The sequence below is a fragment of the Lemur catta genome, chromosome Y (genome assembly GCF_020740605.2).
Source record: "Lemur catta isolate mLemCat1 chromosome Y, mLemCat1.pri, whole genome shotgun sequence".
In the NCBI taxonomy this organism is placed as follows: domain Eukaryota; kingdom Metazoa; phylum Chordata; class Mammalia; order Primates; family Lemuridae; genus Lemur; species Lemur catta.
In genome coordinates, this window is record NC_059156.1 from 4,652,972 (window position 1) to 4,673,934 (window position 20,963).

The following is a 20,963-nucleotide window of genomic DNA, read 5'->3' on the forward strand; positions in this document are numbered from 1 at the left end:
AGAATCAACATTGTTAAAATGTCTATACTACCCAAAGTGATCTACAGGTTCAATGCTATCCCTATTAAATTACCAACATCATTTTCCATATATATAGAAAAAATAATTTTATGCTTTGCATGGAACCAGAGAAGACCTCATTTAGCAAAAGCAATTTTAGGCAATAAGAACAAAATGAGAGGTATTAATTTACCAGACTTAAAACTATATTACAAGGGTGTGGTTATTAAAATAGCTTTGTACTGGCACAAGAACAGGGACACAGACTAGTGGAACAGAACTGAGAATCCAGATATAAACCATCCTCATATAGCCATCTAATCTTTGACAAAGCAGATAAAAACATACTCTGGGAAAAAGAATCCTTATTCAATAAATGGTGCTGGGAAACTGGATAGCCATATGTGGAAGACTAAAACAGGACCCACATCTTTCACCTCTCACAAAAATCAAACCACAGTGCATAACAGACTTAAACCTCAGGTGTGAAACTATTAGCATTCTGGAAGAAAATGTGGGAAAAACTCTTATAGACATAGGCCTAGGCAAAGAATTTATGAAGAAGACCCCTAAGGCAATCACAGCAACAACAAAAATAAATAAATGGGACCTGATTAAATTAAAAAGCTTCTGCACAGGCAAAGAAACTGTCACGAGAGCAAACCGACAACCTACAGAATGGGAAAAAATTTTCGCATGCTATACATCCAATAAAGGACTGATAACTAGAATCTATATAGAACTCAGGAAAATCAGCAAGAAAATATCAAACAACCCTATCAAAAAGTGGATAGAAGACATGAATAGAAATTTCTCAAAAGAAGATAGAAGAATGGCCAACAAACATATGAAAAAATGCTCAACATCTCTAATCATCAGGGAAATGCAAATCAAAACCACAATGAGTTAACCACTCACTTAACTCCAGTGAGAATGGCCTTTATCAAAAAGTCCCATAACAAAGAATGTTGGAGTGGATTTGGAGAGACACTGCTGGTGGGTCTGCAAACTAGTGCAACCCCTGTGGAAAGCAATGTGGGAGATACCTTAAACAGATACAAGTAGACCTACCATTCAATCCAGCAATCCCATTACTGGGCATCTATCCAAAAGAACAAAAGACATCTTATTACAAAGACACCTGCACCCAAATGTTTATAGCAGCACAATTCACAATTGCAAAGATGCAGAAACCACCCAGGTGCCCATCAATACATGAGTCGATTAATAAAATGTGGTATATGTACACCATGGAGTACTACTCAGCTGTAAGAAACAATGGTGATATAGCACCTCTTGTATTTTCCTGGATAGAGCTGGAACTCATTCTACTAAGTGAAGCATCCCAAAAATGGAAAAATAAGTACCACATGTACTCACCATCAAATTGGTTTCACTGATGATCACCTAAGAGCACATATAGGAATAACATTGATCGGGTGTCGGGCAGATGGGGGCGGGGAAGGGATGGGTGTGTACATACATACATAATGAGTGCAATGTGCACTGTCTAGGGGATGGACACATGTGAAGCTCTGACTTGGGGGGTGGCAGGGGGAAGGGCAATATAGGTAGCCTAAACTTTTGTACCCCCATAATATGCTGAAATTAAAAAAAAATGAAAAACTTCTGCTATGCAAAAGATACTTGCAAGAAAAGGAGAAGACAAACTACAAACTGGAAGAAAATATTTTTAAAAGACATTCCAAATAAAAGACTGTAATCTAAAATTTACAAAACACTCTTAAAACTCAATAAGAAAACCACCTGATTTTAAAAATCGGCAAAATATCTGAACAGTGACCACATCAAAGATATATAGACAGCATAACAGCATATAAAAAAATATCCCACATGATATATTATTTGGAGATTGCAAATTAAAACAATAGAGAAGTACTACTACATCCTATTAAGAACTGTTAAGGTCCAAAATAGTGAAGACAGTGACAGCATTAATTGTGTAACAGTCTCATTCATTGCCAAGGGGAATGCAAATGGTATAGCCACTACAGAAAACAGTTTGGTACTTTCTTACAAAACATATCCTGCCATACAAATGATCCAGCTATCACACTCCTAGGCCTTTAACCAAATGAGCTGAAAATACAAAACCTGGCATAAATATTTTGTATCAGATTTATTCATCGTTGCAACAAATATTTCAAGAAAGAAATGGATATAAACTGTAGTAAATCCATACAATGTACTATAATTCAGGGATTTAAACAAAAAAGTTCTATCATGGCAAAGAAAAATAATGGAGAAAACAATTTTTGTTTTAAGTAAAAGAAGTGAATCTTAAAAGGCTATATATATTGTATGATTCCAAATGTCTGGCATTCTGAAAAGGCAATATTAGAGACAAGTAAGAGATAAGATATAGCCACAGGTTCAGGTGAAGGTAAACAGAAATAAAGAGATGAAACACCAGGTATGTTTAGGATAGTTAAACTATTTAGTTTGATACTGTAAACACGAACACATACACATATCTCAAAGCCCCCACAATGTAACTCAAAGAATGAACTATATGGGTTTTTGTTAATAGTATTAATTAATGTTGCCTTATCAACTGTAAAGATACAGTACATTAATGCAAGATGTTAATGAAAGGGAAATCATGAGGAATGAGGGTGGGAATGGAAACTACTTTTTGCTTAATTTTTCTAAGTATCTAAAGTCCATATTAATAACAATACAAAATTTTCCAGAATTTATATCCCTACATCAAAACCTTATTAGCACCATTTGCCCACAGATAAATCAGACCCTTTGCTAAAACCTCACATTTCATCCTCCCTCTTTATGAGGTATTCTCTGGCCACATTATCTAACCCCTGTGCTTCCATATTCCTTCAAATGTCTGAGTATCATTTCTATCGGCCTTCCTAAGGCACTTGCTACCATAGTTTGTGTCACACTTTATTGTAATTCACAGTAATTTAAATTTTACTAGGCCATTAATTCCATTACAACGAATATTTAACACCTGACCTAACACTAAGCTTACACAGGAAATATTTTCAGATAGTATTAATAATTGCAAATATTTTTAAAAATGTGGTCCTGATGCCTTAAACTAAGAGCAATGGAATTTAGGGTAATTGCAGGACTTGATTGTGTTTTTACTTTTCTTTGATTTCCATACTATCTACATCATTTTGTATGCAAAAACTAATTTTACAACTTATAAGCACAATGGTCCCACCATATCTGCAGGAGATATGTAGAATCCTCATTGGATGCCTGAAACCAAATCTATATATATCATGTTTTTTTAATCTGATAACCAAAAACTGGCTACTAAATGACTAAAAAGTGAGTATGTCTACAATATGGACACACTGGACCAAGGGATAATAATGCATGCCCTGGGTGAACAGCGAGATACTGTGATATTTCATCACATTACTCACAAGGGTGCCAATTTAAAACTTATAAATTATTTATTTCTGGAATGTTCCATACAATATTGTGGTTTGTAGTTGACTCAGGTAGCTAAAACCATGTAAGCAAAATCATGGAATGAGGGGAATCTCCATTAAATAAACTTATGAGCACAGACTGAGTTACAACATAGTACAAATTTTATAGCACTTTGCTTTATTGAATTTTGAAGTTACTGTGTTTTTTACAAATGGAAGGTTCCTTGGTAACCCTGCACTAAGCCAGCCTATCTGTGCCACTTTTCTAATAGCTTGCGCTCACTTTTTGTCTGTATTTTGGTAATTGTCAACAATATTTCAATGTTTTTCACTGTTATATATCTGTTATAGTGATCTGTGATCAGTGATCTTTGATGTTACCATTGTAACTGTTTTGAGACACCACAAATCATACTCATAAAAGACAGTGAACTTAATTGATTAATGTTGTCTGTTCTGTCTGGCCTGCTCACTAGCCCTTCCCTTATCTCTCTCATCCACCTCAGGCCTCCCTATTCCCTGAGACACAAGACTATTGAAATAGGACTGTTAGTAACTTGGTAATTGCCTTCAAGTGTTCAAGTGAAAGCAGAATCATGTGTCTCACTTTAAATCAAAACCTAGAATTAAGCTTAATGAGGAAGGCATGTCCAAGGCCAAGACAGGCCAAAAGCTAGGTCTCTTGTACCACACAGTTAGCCAAGCTGCAAAGAAAAAGTTCTTGAAGGAAATTAAAGTGCTACTCCAGTGGAAACACAAAGGGTAAGAAAGCAATAAAGCCTCACTGCTGACATACAGAAAGTTTTAGTCATTTGGACAGAGGATCAAACAAGCCACATTTCCTAAAGCCAAAGCCTGATCCAAAAGCAAGGCCTGAATTCTCTTTATTCTAAGGCTGAAAGAGATAAGGACAATACAGAAGAACAGTTAGAAGCTAGGAGAAGTTGGTTCATGAGATTAAGAAGGAAGCCATCGCAATAAAAGAAAAGTACAAGGTGAAGCAGCAAGTACTCATGTAGAAAGTATGGCAGGCAAATTATCAGGAAAATCTAGCTAAAATCATTGATAAATTTGGCCATACTAAACAGATTTTCACTACAGACAAAACAGCCTTCTACTGGAAGAAGAAGCCATTTGATAGCTAGAGCCAGTCAATGCCTGGCTTCACAACATCAAAAGACAGGCTGAGTCTTGCTAGGACCCGTACCTGATGACTTTAATTTGAAGCCAATGCTCATTTACCATCCCCCAAATTCTAGGGCTCTTATTATACTAAATTGACTCTGTTGGTATTTTATCAGTAAAACAAGAAAGCCTGGATAATAGTACATTTGTTTATAGCATGGTTTATTGAATATTTTAAGCCCATTGTTCAGACCTACCGTACAGGAAAAAAAAGATTCCTTTCAAAATATTACTGCTCATTGACCATGTACCTAGTCATCCCAGAGCTCTGAGGGATATAAATGAATATTGATGTTGTTCTTCTATCTGCTAATAACACAATATCCATTCTGCAGCCCATGGATCAGGAATAATTTCATCCTTTAAGTCTTATTATTTAAGAAATACAGTTTATTTTGCAAGGCTATAGCTGCCATAGATAGTTTTTCTCTGATAAATCTGGCAAAGTAAACTGAACCCCTTCTGAAAAGAATTAACTATTCTACATGCCATTAAGAATGTTCTTGATTCATGGGAGAAGGTCAAAATGAGTTTGGAAGAAATTGATTTCAACAGATACCAATGCCTTTGAAGGGTTCAACTTCCGTGGAGGAAGAAACTGCAGATGTGGAGGAAAAAGCAAGAGAATTAGAGAAGTGGAGCCTGAAGATGTGACTGAATTGCTGCAATCTCATGATAAAACTTTAATAAGGGAGGACTTGGTTCTTATGCATGGACAAAGAAAGTAGTTTCTTGGCATGGAAACTATGCCGGTGAACACTGTTGAAATTATAATAAATATTTAAAATACTACATGAAATTAGTTGATGATGCAACAGCAGGGTTTGAGACTATTACTTCAATTCTGAAAGTAGTTCTACTGTGGATAAAATGCTATCATACAGAATCTCAAGAGAAATCTTTCATGAAAGGAAGAGTTCATCAAATCGATGGGGCAAACTTCCTTGTCGTCTTATTTTAAGAATTTCCACAGCCACCCCAACCTTCAGCAGCCACCATGCTAATCAGTCAGCAGCCACCAACATGAAGGCAGAACCCTCCACCAGCAAAAAGATATGACTGGCTAAAGGCTCAGATGTTTGTAAGCATTATTTTAACAATGAAATATTTTTTAAATTAAGGTATACACATTGTTTAGACATATTGCTATTGCCCTCTTAACAAACCACACTATAAGATAAACAACTTTTATATGTACTACAAAACCAAAAAAAAAAAAAATCACGTGACTTGGTTTATTGTGATGGTAACTTTATTGCAATGATCTTGATTTGAACCTGCAGTATCTCTAAGATTTGTCTGTAATAATCTTCTGGCACTCAAAATCCTAATACAGTTATGAATTAGTTAAGTTTCATTCTGAAAGATAAAAACAATCCCTTAAATTTCTATTTCATCTTCTCAAAATGTACACAGTCAAGTAAAGATAAACTATTATATAAGAGCCAACAAAACAGCTAGTTTTTCTTTTACCTGAGCGGAGTTAGATAGTTGTTTTCTCCATGGCTCTTCTGTGCTGCTGGTCAGGTTTGTGTGGTTATGAGGTAGAGTAAGTGTGTTTTGCTGCAGGTAAGGCACATTTCCATTACTTCCACTTTCTGTTACATAATTATTGCCTACCAAGATAGTGTCTGTACTCCCTAGAGTTTGTGATGTACCACAAGGAATATAGCCTGCAGAAAAAGGTCCTTTGGACAAAGGCTTTTCAAGACAAGTAGAGTGAACTCCAGGCTGAGAGACTCTAGGTACTCTGGTCAGAGCAGCATGTGGTTGCCGGCCAGAGAGAGAGTTTGTAGGCAGTGATGAATCAGCTATTGGCCCATTATGAATTCCAGCAGTTTGTACCTGAGCAAATCCTTTTTGTCTCATCTTCAAAAACAAAATAGAAAAACTGCTGTGTAACTCTGAAAATCTGTAGTTGATGCATCTCTAAAATTTATTACAACATTTCATCTCTCTAGATAAAAAAATACATACTTAGAAACTATATTCACTATAAAATATAATACCGGCTTAAAGAAGAAATGATTCATTTTATAGTTAAAGGAGCTCCACTCTATTAGCCATTATAAGGGCAAAAGAAAGCTTATAAATAGTGAATCAGAAATTAATTGGTTTTTTCCCCTTCAGGAAAGAGAGCATTTCAAATTTCCATTCCATTACATTTACACAAAATCGTTCAAGCCAAACAACCATTAAAACATCTACACCTTAATTTAGGACAGTATGCTAATAATGAAATAATAACAATAATCACTTACAATACAAGTGACATATACAAATAAACAATAAAATGCCAGTTCTAAATTAGATTTTACTATCTTTTTACTATCTCTATTTTGTTATAAATTAATGTATGGCTATTTCCTTTAAAAATCTGCTCATTACTAGTATATATTTTCAACTCAGATACATAAATTCCATTGAATAAACACAAAAACTAGAAATGAACATTAGCATCCTCTAACATGATATGTATTTTAAGAAATGTAACGTGCTGATAAATTTTAGAGAAAACAAAAATGTTATACATACTTGTTGCTGCATTAGGACAAACTGACTTTCCAACTGCTCCAGCACCAGTTTCTGTGATGGATTTAAATTATCTCTATTTGCACGCAGCTGTTCCAAGTGCTAGAAGAAGGAAAGAAAATATAATCAAAAAGTCTAATGTAAAAATTAAGACACTTAAGGCAACTTCTCACTCAAAACACTATATACTTAGAATCTCTATGTGATTACAGACAGTGATTCCTAACTAGTAGTACTCAATCCCAAGATAAAGTTCTATAAGAAGTCTGAGAAAGGTAGTAACATCTGAATATTCATCCAAAGAAAGTTATTTTGTGTGTTTTGAGTTAAATGTCTCATGGAAAAATAAAATTTCAGAGAGAAAGTTACTTAACTTAAAATGCGTTATAACAAAAGTACTTAAAGTAGCAAAGTTTGTAATAGAATCATTGGAAACGACCAATAGGTATCTGGTTAAATGATGGATGTGTCCCATAGAACCACAAATGGGATATTACATAGCCATAAAAGAACTCAGAAAAAATACACAGACACAGAAAGATCCTCAAGGTATAACTTTAGGGAAAAAAAGTCCTACAATATATATAAAATACTACCTACATTTCCATTAAAAAAAGATCTATGAGGTAGACATATTTGTTTTTTCATACAAAATTTTAACTTCCACAAAGAAGTATTAACATTGTTTGCCTGTGAGAAAGGGAAAATAGTCAGAGGCAGAAAAATGGAAGAAGCCTTTACTTTGTGTACTCCCATCATCTAAGTTTTCTTTTCCTCACCACAGGAGTAGTAGGATACAATTACGATTCCTACTACTCTGGAAAATGTGGACTTATTTTACTTACGTAAATATTAATCCAGTTGACTGCCACTCAATTTCAAGATTTAATATCTCAAAAACTTATTTTGTGTGTTTTGAACACTACTGCTTTGAAACTGGAGAAAAGATTGTTAAAAGAATATTTCATACCTGTAATTTCTGTGGTGTCAAACACCATGAATGAACTTCTTGCTGTACTGGATGATGTGAAACAGTTTGACTACTATTCCAGTTATCAGAACCATTCTAAGGAAAATTTATTTTAAAAAATCAAGAATATTTGGTTAAATTCATATATAAACAGTTATGATTAGTGAGACACCAAATGACTGGGAATTGGAATATGTACCCATATATAAAACATACTTTTAAATCATGTTACAAACCTATAAATTTGTGGGGAAAAGGCTCATATCTATGTCATGTCTCAAAAAGCCAGAAAGACTATGCATTATATTTAACACTTAATTTCATTTCAGTGTCAATAGAAAGTGGTGGTAAAATTGTGTTTAAATTGTAAAAGCAAGAAAATGAATAAAGTGATCTCATAAACATAAACTTATCCCTATCTTCTATATTTAATACGATGTAAATATTAAGGGACAGAAATACTGTCTCACTCTCTGATGTCCACAAGCTTAAAATATAGGACAAGCATAGTTTCAGGAGTACTGTAGTTTCATTTTTTATTGGTATTTTTCATGTATCTACTATATGTGTGTGTGTATACACACACACACACATACACACACACACATATGCATGCCCCTTCCTTGGACTAGGTGTTCTCTTCTTGGCAGGACTGGACAGGACTTCTACTTGGCTAAAAGTAACCATGTGTAGTGACAACGGATTGCTGTAAAACTAGTGTCTGAGGTTTAACACAGATTCAATATTTGGATCATGAGCTTTAAAAGCCTAAGGAACCCAGAAGTAAGACAAAAATATTGTTCTATATATTCTTAAATTATTCCTTCAAATTATAAAACTTTATAAGCTATGTACTATGTGGACATCATTGATAACAATTATTGAAAATGAAAATCAAATGAATTATCTGGAAGAATGTGCACTTTCTCTAGAAAACTTTGTTCTTTTTAAATTCATTAAATCACTATAGAAGAGTCACTTAAGAAATCCCTTTCAAATCATGAGAATATAAAAAGGGTTTAAACTTGTACCCCAAGTTTTTTCCCAAATCAGCGTTTTATTTGATCTAAAATCCCTTCACAATTAAATTCAAAGGATTTTTATTTTTAAATTAAAAGAATTTTTATACTTTAAAAAGCCAATACCTACTTTAGTAAAATAAATTTGATTACTATAGATTGGAAAGAACCCTTAAAGCTGGGCACCTATAGAAGATAACCCAACTTCTCACCTGCTGTGCTGTGTTCATGGCACCCTGCCTGGAGGTAAGCTCTGCGGGGATTGGTAGGCTCCACGCCTCCTCAATACTAGGAAGTAATTTAGTTTTATTCTGTAGACTACCTTGTGGAAGGTTACACAACTGAGCCTAGGAAAAATTATGTAGAAAGCAAATTTAACACAAGCCTACTTGAGTAAGTCCACTAAATCCTCCTCAATATTATAGGTACTTATGTTTTAAAAACAATAAACTCTAAATTTGGGGATTTAGATAGATATTAAATATAAAGAGGGTAACTAGAATATAATTTTGAGAATTGGAAAAAAGCTAAGCTGTTTTTCAGAGTTCTCTCATATATCTCCTCATGAAAGTTTCAGCGAGAGTGAAAAACAGTGTTATTTTCTCTAAAATATTATGACAACTTAAAAATATAGCTAGCAAACCTGAAAAATGCTCATGCATATTAATGTAAACATGTAAATTAATATGCATCAACAAGGCAAATGTGCAAAAGAACATACTTTACAAACTGCATATGTTACTTAAAATGAAGGTTAAAATATTATCATGAAGTGTGGTAAGGTATGGAAACAAGTTAACATCAAAACAAAAATAGACAACTTGCCAGCCACCCTTTTCCTGCCAATAATTATAGGAAAACATGTATCCTTTTAAATACACTATTTAAAATTTTCACCTGTAAAAACTTAATTCTTGCTGCAAGTATAGAGGTATTACTACAACTTTTGCTTCTGGTTGCATTTAAGTAGCATTTAATGGCATCCTGAGGTTGGTTACAGGATTCATACAGAGTGCCTAGATCCATCCAGGCTGCTGCATGCCCATGGTCCAATTGTACAGCACAAATATAGGCCTGTAAAGCATCCATAGGCTGATTTTGCTGCTGATAGAGTACACTGGGAAGAAAAAGTTGTGGAAAACTGGTTAGTTTATAATATTACTGCACAATATACTATGTGTTTGAATCATCCTATAGATCCATCAAAATATTATGCTGTTATTTTTATATACATATCCTTACCCTATTGAACACCACGTATCTGCACTTGCTTCTGATTTGTCAATAGATTGCCTGTAAGATATAAAGGCATCCTGAACTTTCCCAATACTTGAATAACACCTAAAACGAAAAATAAATATGTAAATAAATAAACAGAATTCCATTAATCCTATTTGCCAAAATGATGGGCTGTATTTCCAAGGGGAAGAAATAATAAGTCAACGTATGCGTATGTGCATATATATGCTTATTTATATAGACATATAAAATAATTTTAATCTATTAATACACTATAATTTGCTGTTAAACTGTCTGGCAAGTATTAGTGGATGTTATATTACTCAACTTTACCAAAACCATTAGAGCCTAAATTTCTTCAAACGTATACTATTGAGAGTTAAACATACAGACCATTTTTTATCTACCTATCTATCTATCTATAGTCTGAACTTGGGTTTTCTGCATCATAAAAATACAGAGTTAAAAACAAAGAGAAACTACCTTTTGATAAGGACTTCAATAATTCGATTTAATTTTCCTCTTCCAACTAATAACACTGAGAACAATGATTCTCAGTTATGTGTACTTGTTTGAAAACTGAATTTACTGTAGATGACTACATGCAGTTCTCTGTTTTTAACTCTATCTTCTTAAAGTCTAGGAATTCTGTTGGTGTATTTCAAAGAAACAATATGTATAATTTTACTTATCATGGCACTGGATCATATAAAACAGCAAAAATGATTTAATATCTTTATTAGCACAGGTACTCTATGTTGATTGCTATATTTAACCCCCTAAAATTTTTCTGATTAGAGTATCTAAAATGCCTGGGAGCCATAGATTAAAATGCAAAACATGAGAGGAGGCATTTCTTACAGATTTGAAGAATATATACAAAAATTAGCCTACAAATGGAAAATTTTCAAGTTAGTCTACTATCAACTTGAGATTTGTTTTTTCTTTATTAAAGGGCAAGTAGCATAACAAAAGTTCTTCATAAAAAGGCATCAGCTAATAACGTGTAGACTGAAAAATAAAGATTGAAATGAAAATATTTGGACAAACCAGAAGGCAGATAAACACACTGGCAGAAAATTATAGGGGAAGTAATAGAAATGGCAAGAAAGAAAAAGATGTAAACAAGAATAAACCTAATGACTGATAAAAAGTTGATTAGATGTGGGGGATAGGTAATAATTCTGTTTTTAAGATTAGATCAGTGGAAAAGTGGCAGTGTCATTAAAAAGAAGAAAGTAGCTATTTTGAGAAAGAACATCATGTAGATTTTTAAAAATGCTAATTTAGATGTAAGGTACGATTTTGATAACGTTCAGTAAAAAGAACTAGATGTGATACTGAAGTATGAAACAATTGAGAGACCTTAATTTGGAATTTACCCATATAGGAGAGTGGTGTAAGAACACAGGATGCACACAACAGAAGAGTAGAAATATATTTACGGAATGACTAATTTATGGGTTGAGACATTTTAGAAATGCCAGTAAATAAGACAGATAGGATTATTTCTCAGAATACATACACATGTTCAATAGGGGTTGTATACACTCAGAAGAGAGTAACAATGTAAACAAGGACAAGCTCTAGAAAAGTGTGAATGTTAACAGAAAAATATGCATTTTTCTTAAAACAAAACCGAATTTCTGAGTATCAGACAAATCTGTTTAACTCCTGGGAGAAATACATAATACTTTCTGAGATTAACATTGTCCAATTCCATTTCTAGAAAGTGAAAACAGATAGCCAATAAACACTCAGCACAGCTGTCTGAGTCCAATCACCACACATAATATAACTTGTCTAGGTAGGCTGGTGTAAGACAAGAAACACAGGGTAAATATCGGTTCAACTCTTTCTATGACCATAATTGCTATGTCATCTTGAGGAAACACTTCATTCCTTTGCACTTATTTCCCACCCCTGTGACATGAAAAATTGAACTAAGCTGCTTCCTAATTCTTTCTAAATCTAACAATATACAGAGTTCTGTGAGTCTGGGACACTATTAACAGAATCAATAAGCAGTGTTAGTATTAACATTAACACATCCTCATTTCACTTTGATATCTACATCCCAATTGATAAGCTAATTTAATAATCAACACACTGCAGAATACAGAAATAATAAATAAAAGTCTCAAACATACCACCATCAACAAATCCCTCCTTCTGATACCAAAGATCCTTATGCAGAGCTTTAATAACTCTTGAAATACAATTTTCACAATTTTTTTCAGCAATAAAATAGAAGTGATACATAGAAGGCAGTGGGTAAGAGCAAGAAAAATAATATCAAAAATTAAATTAACCACAGATTAAACATAATTAATATCTAAAGTGCTAATACTGAACCGAAATCAGGTTACTATCTTCTATTTGAAAAGTCAATAATACTGTACATTTGGAAAATTTTAACCACAAGCGTCAAAAATAAAGTACATCCCAGTGCTTTAAATTCAAATAACTGTAGAACAGTCCTCTGTGAATACTGTTGTCCACAAAGAGTTGTAAATGTATGGAATTACTGAAATTATCATTTTTAACATCTTGCATCGTATCTTATTATATAATGCTGTGATTTACACTAATGAGACACTTCAGTACTATAATATAATATGCTACAAATCTTATCCTTGGAACAAAAGGAAAACATTTTGATGCATATTCTTTTAATTTATAGTAAAAAGAATTGCTCATATACAAAACTTATTATCAGACACCAATGTTTATACCTCCCCTTTATGGGTAATTGGTCCCTTTTACCATTGCTGTATTAAGACATAAACTATGCAAATCTAACAGTAGTATTGGTGCTAGCTCTAGGCCCAAATACTGCTTGGTTAGTTTATTTATTTATTCATTCTATTTTATAACAGGACTATTCCATACAGTAATAAAGGCAATTGGCTCAAAGCATTTTGCTGTGCAGTGGAGACAAAGAAAAGATTCAGCTTCTACAGAAACTTTTAGTGGCAGATAAAGTCAAAGCTTTAACTCTCAAGTTTAATGCTACAAGCAACCCAAACTAGACTATTGTATAAGCCTAGAAGGACATTTAAAAAACTGCTACAAATAATTAACTTCACAGTTAATTCTTATTTTATACTGTCAAAAGATAAATTAAATATTTTTAAATAAGGAACAATACTAATAGTCTCCCTCTCAAACAAAAATACTAAATTTAAAGAAAACTGATAAACTGTACAAAAACTAAAAATTAATATAAAAATTAAATTTGAATGTGAATAGATGACAAAATTATGTAACTACATGTGAAAACAAATGAGGCAAAAATTATTACTGAAACAAATAATTAAATTAAAATTATACATTTGGGAAAAGATACTTGAGAGATCTAATGCAATCTTTTCATTTAACAGGTAAAATATAGACAGAGATCTCAAGAAGTTTAAATGGACTATGAGCCCAGTGTGGTGGCTCACACCTGTGCCTTAGGACTTTGGGAGGCCAAAATAGGAGGAATCCTTAGGATCAACAGTTTGAGACCAGCTTCAGCAACATAGTGAGACCCTAACTCTAAAAAAAAAATAGTCAAGCAAGGCTAACAGTTTATGGACAATAGTCCCACCTATGCAGGAGGCAGGAGGATCACTCGAACCCAGCAGTTTGAGGCTGCAGTGAGCTATGATGATGCCACTGTACTCTAGATTGGGCAACAGAGCAAGACACTGTCTCAACCAATCAATGAATGGACTACCAGGCAAAGCCACGATTTAAGTCCAGTTTTCTTAGTTCTCAGTCCATTGATCTTTCCATCACACTAAAATACAATCTGGATCAAGAACACACACATATACAAACATACAGTCTATTCTATCAAACATATATATTATACCAGGAAGTATAATTCAAATAATCAATATTCAAAGCAAAAAACTAAACAAAAAAAAACTGAGAAAAATTTCTGGATTACCAAAAATTTTCTATGTGTCCTCTTCTTTTCTGACAAACTTAATAATAATCTGCCTATTTTCTCACTTTATTTCAACTAGAACTGAAATTTGACATCTGTGGTTAATATAAATATTTTCATATTAATATTCAAAATCACCAACCAAGATTATAAATAGGAAGTTTCCACAGGTGTCTGATGGTCACCAGATAAACTATAAATGGCTTATCTATTCTGTTATGTAGATATATAAGAAAATACTACAAATAAAATTGAATATAACATAAATAATGAGTTGAAAAACTGTAAGTGATTATAATTCCAATAAGACTCTTTAAAAACCAGCAGTAATTCAAGTCATATTACGACAAAAAATCTAATAAGCCAAGTTTTTAAATAAGAGCAAGCAAATTCAGAGCTGTCTGTTTTTACCACCCAGGAATTTTTATTATATAAATTTCACAGACCAGATTATATCCTATAAACTAACATTTTGCATTGTAAATCAACTCAATGTAGCACAAGTATCTCATCTCACCTTCCAAGGAAATACCAAGATTGACCAGAATTAGGATCCGTCTCTAATGACTTCTGGAGATACTGAATAGCATAGCTTTCTTGGGTGGCTTTGTCTCCTACTAGATCCATATTATGATGCATCCAACCTATTAAAAAACAAAATTTTAAGCATCTACTTATCATTCAACCACTCTTCTAGTCTCAAGAATATCATGAAGAAAACAAGCAAACTAAAATTTATTTATTTATCTTCGATCACACTCTCCCCAAATTTAAAACTGCCAAACACAGCTATAGGAAAGTCAATCTGATAGTCAAAGGTAACAAGAAGTCTTAAACAAAAAGAAGAAATTTCAATGATTTTATGGACTGAAGATTGCAAATTATAAACTGTCCTTTTCCAAATTTAATTGTGGAAAAAATCCAAGTTATAAACCAAAACTATAAATAGATAAGTTTACTTTTTCTTTGCAGTTTAGCATGTACCAAAAGAACTTTAAAAACAACATACTGCCCAAAGTGATTTACAGATTCAACACAATCCCCACCAAAATACCAATGGCATATTTCTCAGATCTGGAAAAAATATTGTACCCTTCATTTAGAACCAAAAAAAGCCTGAATAGCTAAAGCAATCTTAAGTAAAAATAACAAAACTGGAGGCATCAGACCAACAGACTTCAAATTATACTACAAGGCTATCATAACCAAAACAGCACGGTATTGGTATAAAAATAGAAACATAGACCAGTGGAACAGAACAGAGAACCCAGATACAAAACCATCTCCCTAAAGCCAGCTGATCTTTGACAAAGTAGACAACAGCATACACAGGGGAAAGGAAGCCCTATTCAATAAATGGTGCTGGGAAAATTGGATAGCCACATGCAGAAGAATGAAAAAGGACTCCTATCTTTCACCACTCACAAAAATTAATTCAAGATGGATACAAGACTTAAATGTAAGGCCTGAAACCACAAAAATCCTAGAAGAAAATGTAGGAAAGACTCTTCTAGATATTGGCCTAGGCAAAGAATTTATGACTAAGACCTCAAAGGCAATCATAGCAGCAACAAAAATAAATGAATGGGACCTGATTAAATTAAAATGCTTCTGCACAGCGCAGGGGGAATAATCAACAGAGTAAACAGATAACATACAGAATGTGAGAAAATATTTGCAAACTATACATCTGATAAAGGGGCTAATACCTAGACTCTACAAAGAACTCAAACAACTCAGCAGGAAGAAAACAACCCCATTAAAAAGTGGGCAAAAACATAAACATAAGTTTTCAAAAGAAGACAGATTTATGGCCAACAAACATATGAAAAAATGATCAACATCACTGATCATCAGGAAAAGGCAAATTAAAATCACAATAAGGTATCACCTTATTCCTGTCAGAATGGCTATTAATAAAAAGTCAAAAAACAACAGACGTTAGTGTGGATGCAAAGAGAAAGGAATGCTTATACACTGCAAATTAGTACAGCCTCTATGGAAAACAGTATGCAGACTTCTGAAAGAAATAAATACAGACTTACCATTTGACCCAGCAATCCCACTACTGGGTATTTACACAAAGGAAAGAAGTCATTTTTATCAAAAAGACATCTGCACTTGATTGTTTACTGCCACACAATTCACAATCACCAAGATGTAGAATCAGCCTTAGTGCCCATCACTTCTCAAATGGATTACCAAAATGCAGTATATACATACCATGTAGTACTACTTAGTCATAATAAGGAATGAATTAATGTCTCTTGCAGCAATTTGGATGGACTGGAGACCATTATCCTAAGTGAAGTATCTCAAGAATGGAAAAACAAATACCACATATACTCTCTAATAATTTGGAACTATTGATTCCCTTGTCTTCAGTATGAGAAGGTAACTTAATTCTTGGAGGAACAAACAGAATGAGATGTTCTATAATTTTTAGGTAAAATGTTTTCATTAATCACATATCAACAAAAGTATGTAACCAAACTTGGTAGCAACTTTACCTGTGGCTGATCTTAATTCAATTGCCTTCATAGAGTGCTAAGTACATGGAAGAACTCAAACCCACTCCCATGGTTAAGTATTAGGGGATAATACTAAGAATTTAAAAGGACTAGCTGCATGAAAGCAGTGTCTTTAGATGGATGATGAGAAAGACTGTGCTTAACATATGTGTCAATACAAGAACAAAAAAGAAAACAGAAATACATTTATAAAAGAACATTTATACAGTAGTCCCCCACTACCTGCAGTTTCAAAAATATTAAATCCCAGAAATATTCATAGTTATGTACAGCGTGATGAAACCTGCCATTCCACTTCCTCCTGCCTGGGGATGTGAATCAACCCTTTTCCAGCATATCCACGCTGTCTATGATACTCAGACATTAGTCACTTAGGAGTTGCCTGAATTATCAAATCAAAAATATGCAGCACATATGTAGGTTTTGGAAGTACCTATGATTTCAGTCATCTACTGAAGATCTTAAAACATATCCCCTTGGGATAACAGGGATAACTAAAGTATTCATTTAAAATTTATCTCAAAATAATACACATCGCACTTAATATTAAAACACACATTTCTAAATGAAAATGGACTTCTAAGTGGAAGACTAAAAATAGTTCCCCAGAAGGAAAATCCCTTCAAATTAATGCAAAGTATAATAAGAAGTAAATTTTTACGTACCTAACTGTTGCAACACAGTTGCTTTTACTTGTGCAGGAAGGTTTTCTGTCTGTAAAAGTTGTTCATATGCTTGTTTTGCAGAATGATACTTTCTCTAAACCATAGAGGAAAAAGAGAATATTTAGAGAAAAACAAAATGATTCATCTTTAAATCAAAATATTTCTGATTTTAGCAATGCATAATGACCACAGAAGTAACGAAGCAGAATAAAAACTAAAATAATAAAATTTTAAGGAACTAGCTAATACATGACAATTTATAAGATAATGTTTTAAATAACATTTTGTAATTTATGTTTTAAAAAATGTAAAAAAGTAACAGAAAGTAAAAAGTGCTAATTTTTTAACTGAATATTGCTTTAGCCCTGGACGGCCATCTTTCAGATCAACAGCTAACAAAACTAACATTGAACATAACAAGGTGTCACCAAAATATCACATTTTAAAATTTACTTCTATCTCAAATGTTACAGGGAAAATAATTTCAAACTATCATTTGAAATGAATAACATTCATAAACACACAGAAGTATTCTATCTGAAAATGCATTATTTGCCTAGAAACATTTTCAAAGAAAAGATAACTTATTAAGCAAGACAGCAAGTGCCATTACTCTGCACAAAGTCTACAACAAGAAAAAAAGTTAAAATTTAAATTCAAAATTTTAAATATACAGTTTGTTTTCAAAAGTATTCTTGAAAAATATTTATAAATACTTACAATATTAAAAACTTTATATTTCCCACAGCTACACTGTAACATAGTATTTAAGTTCATAGTATTTGGGTTACAAAAAATTTTTTAAATGAAGCCATTTGCCTAGTTTTCCCTCAAAAAGTACTAGTAGAACTGAAACCTACTATTAGTATAGTAATAAAGACAACTGTTCTAAAACAAAAGGAAAAACTAACAAAAGAAAATCCAATGAATATTATCTTTAAAATAAACTTAGCAAAAATTAAAGTGGCTTCTACTTTTAATCTCAACTGGCCAATAAACATCTTAAACATTTTTAAGTACAAAAAAAAGAGGAAGAAAGCATTATTTCAAGGACTGCTTAGAATTGCATTAAATTAGGGGAGCAATATAAGTATATCAATGCTATGAGAACTGGGGCTAAAAAATAAGAGCAACAAAACTCACAAACCAACTTCCATCTCTGAGACAGAATAGGGATATAAATGGAAAAGCAGACAAGTCCATTTTTATTTTAACTCTTTCTGTCTCTCTCTCTGTCCCTGTCTCTTTCTCTCTCTCTCTCTCTCTCTCTCTCTCACACACACACACACACATGCACACACACACAAATACAGCAAAACCAAAAATAAAGCTGGAAAAAAATGTCCTAAATTAGAAAATAAAACTTAAATGTACATAAAAATTAAATTAGTAAATGAAACTTACAAGAGCAATTTTCAAATAAGAGCACTAAAGACTACTAGGGAATAACACACAGGAGGAAAATATAAAGTGAAATACTCACATTTTTAACCACAAAAAAATTACAATTAAAAATGGACAATCATCTCAAATTAATGTAGAAAAAGCACATGACAAATCCATTACCTATTTATTACTTATAGGGAAAAAAAAACCCAAAAAAACTGGAAATAGAAGGGAGCTTCTTTAACATAAGAATGGCCACATACGAAAAATGCAAAGATGGTATCAGTGACACACTGAAAGCTTTTCCCCTTAATAACACCAGGAACTAGAAAAGAAAGCAAAATCACCACTTCCACCCAACAATGTAATGAAAGTTCTAGCCTAAGCAGTTAGCCCAGAATAAGCAATAAAAGTCACCTAAGTTGGAAAACGAGAAGCAAAATCATCTCCTCCTTAGATGACATGACTATGTATGTAAAAAATCCTGCCCACATACAGACACACAAAACCAATAAATTCAGCAAACTTGCCAGATACAAAATCAACATTCAAAAATTAGTTGTATTTCTATACAGTATTATCTCTGGCTTCACTTTCCACAGTTTCAGTTACTCACAGTCAACTTTAATCCAAAAATACTAAATAAAAAAATTCCAGAAATAAACAATTCATAAGTTTGAAACTCTGTGTGTCTCTAAACAACATTATAAAGTCTCCGGCTGTTCATGTTAAAGGGATATTATTCATCCCTTTGTCTAGGTACCTGTCTATTAATCCTTTGTAGCTATTTCTATTATCATATTAAAAAACTATAGCATGTACACAGGGTTCAAGACGACCTGTAGTTTCAGGTAACCACTGGAAGAGGTCTTGGCATGTGCCCCGCCATGAAAAAAGAGGGTAATAACATACACTAGCAATGAATTATTTGAAAAGCAAATTTTGAAAACAATTATACCTATGATAGCAATAAAAAGAAAAAGAATACTTACGAATAAGTATTTATCTAGAAGGCAAAAGACTTGTATACTTTGAAAACTACAAAACAATATTGACAGAAATCAAAGACACAAATAAGCAGAAAGACATCCTGTGATCCTGGACTGGAATTTTTGGTTAAGATTGAGAGCACTTCCCAAAGAAATTTACAGAGGCAATTCAGTCTCTACCCAAACCCCACAGTGAGTTGCAGAAATAGAAAACAAATGAACACAAACAAACACAAAAACCCATCCTAAAATTCATACGTAAGTAATTTCAAAGGCCATGAAGGGCCAAATGACTGTTGGGGGCAGGAGGGGAGGGGTGGGCAGGAGGGGAGGGGTGGGCGGGGATGGAGAACAAAAATTGGAGAAATCTCACCTTTCAAGTTCAAAACTGACTAAAAACCTAAAATAAACAAAACACTCTGGTACTGGTACAACAATAAAATAGCCCAGAAATAAACTCCCACACATGTGGTAAACTGATTTCACAAGGGGTATACCAAAACAAATCAATGGAGAAAGGACAGTCTTTTCAACAAATGGTGCTTAGAAAAGTGTATATCCACATGGAAACCAATGAAGTTGGGCCCTTATCTTAAACCGTATAAAAAAAGTTAACTCAAAATGGATAAAAGACTTAAATGTAAGAAAAAGAACTAAAAAACTCTTAACAGAAAAAAGGGCAGAAAGTCTTCAAGACATCGGATATGGAAATGATCTTAGATACAACACTAAAAGAACAGGTTATAGATAAATTGAACTTCATCAGAATTAAAACATATGTTTATCAAAGGATGTTCTCAAGACAGTGAAATTCAAAAAACGAAGAGAAAATATATGCAAATTATTTATCTGGCAATGGGATCAATATTTCGAATATATGAAGAACTCCTACGGTTCAACAAAAACCCAATTAAAAATGGGCAAAGAAGTTCAACAGACATTTCCTCAAGAAGATATACATATGGCCAGTAAGCTCACAAAAAGACGCTCGGTCACTTAACAACCAATAGGATGTCTACTAAAAAAATAAGTTTTGGGAGGGATGTAGAGAAATCTGAACTGGTGTGCACTGATGTTAAGAA

General features: G+C 33.1%; 1 protein-coding gene across 5 annotated transcripts in view; it reads right to left on the reverse strand.

Moving 5' to 3' along the window:
- LOC123629096 (histone demethylase UTY) overlaps positions 1-20,963 on the reverse strand; it is a 193,735-nt gene that overhangs the window by 66,438 nt on the left and 106,334 nt on the right. For 2 of the 5 annotated variants that reach the window (XM_045539056.1, XM_045539060.1), the window contains exons 9-16: positions 17,507-17,600; positions 14,828-14,954; positions 10,377-10,475; positions 10,032-10,251; positions 9,347-9,481; positions 8,116-8,211; positions 7,149-7,247; positions 6,087-6,482 (exon numbers count right to left, since the gene is read on the reverse strand). In XM_045539056.1, the coding sequence (XP_045395012.1) occupies positions 6,087-6,482; positions 7,149-7,247; positions 8,116-8,211; positions 9,347-9,481; positions 10,032-10,251; positions 10,377-10,475; positions 14,828-14,954; positions 17,507-17,600 (1,266 nt within the window). The remainder of the gene's footprint in view (positions 1-6,086; positions 6,483-7,148; positions 7,248-8,115; positions 8,212-9,346; positions 9,482-10,031; positions 10,252-10,376; positions 10,476-14,827; positions 14,955-17,506; positions 17,601-20,963) is intronic. The other 3 variants (XM_045539058.1, XM_045539057.1, XM_045539059.1) reach the window with 3 other exon arrangements.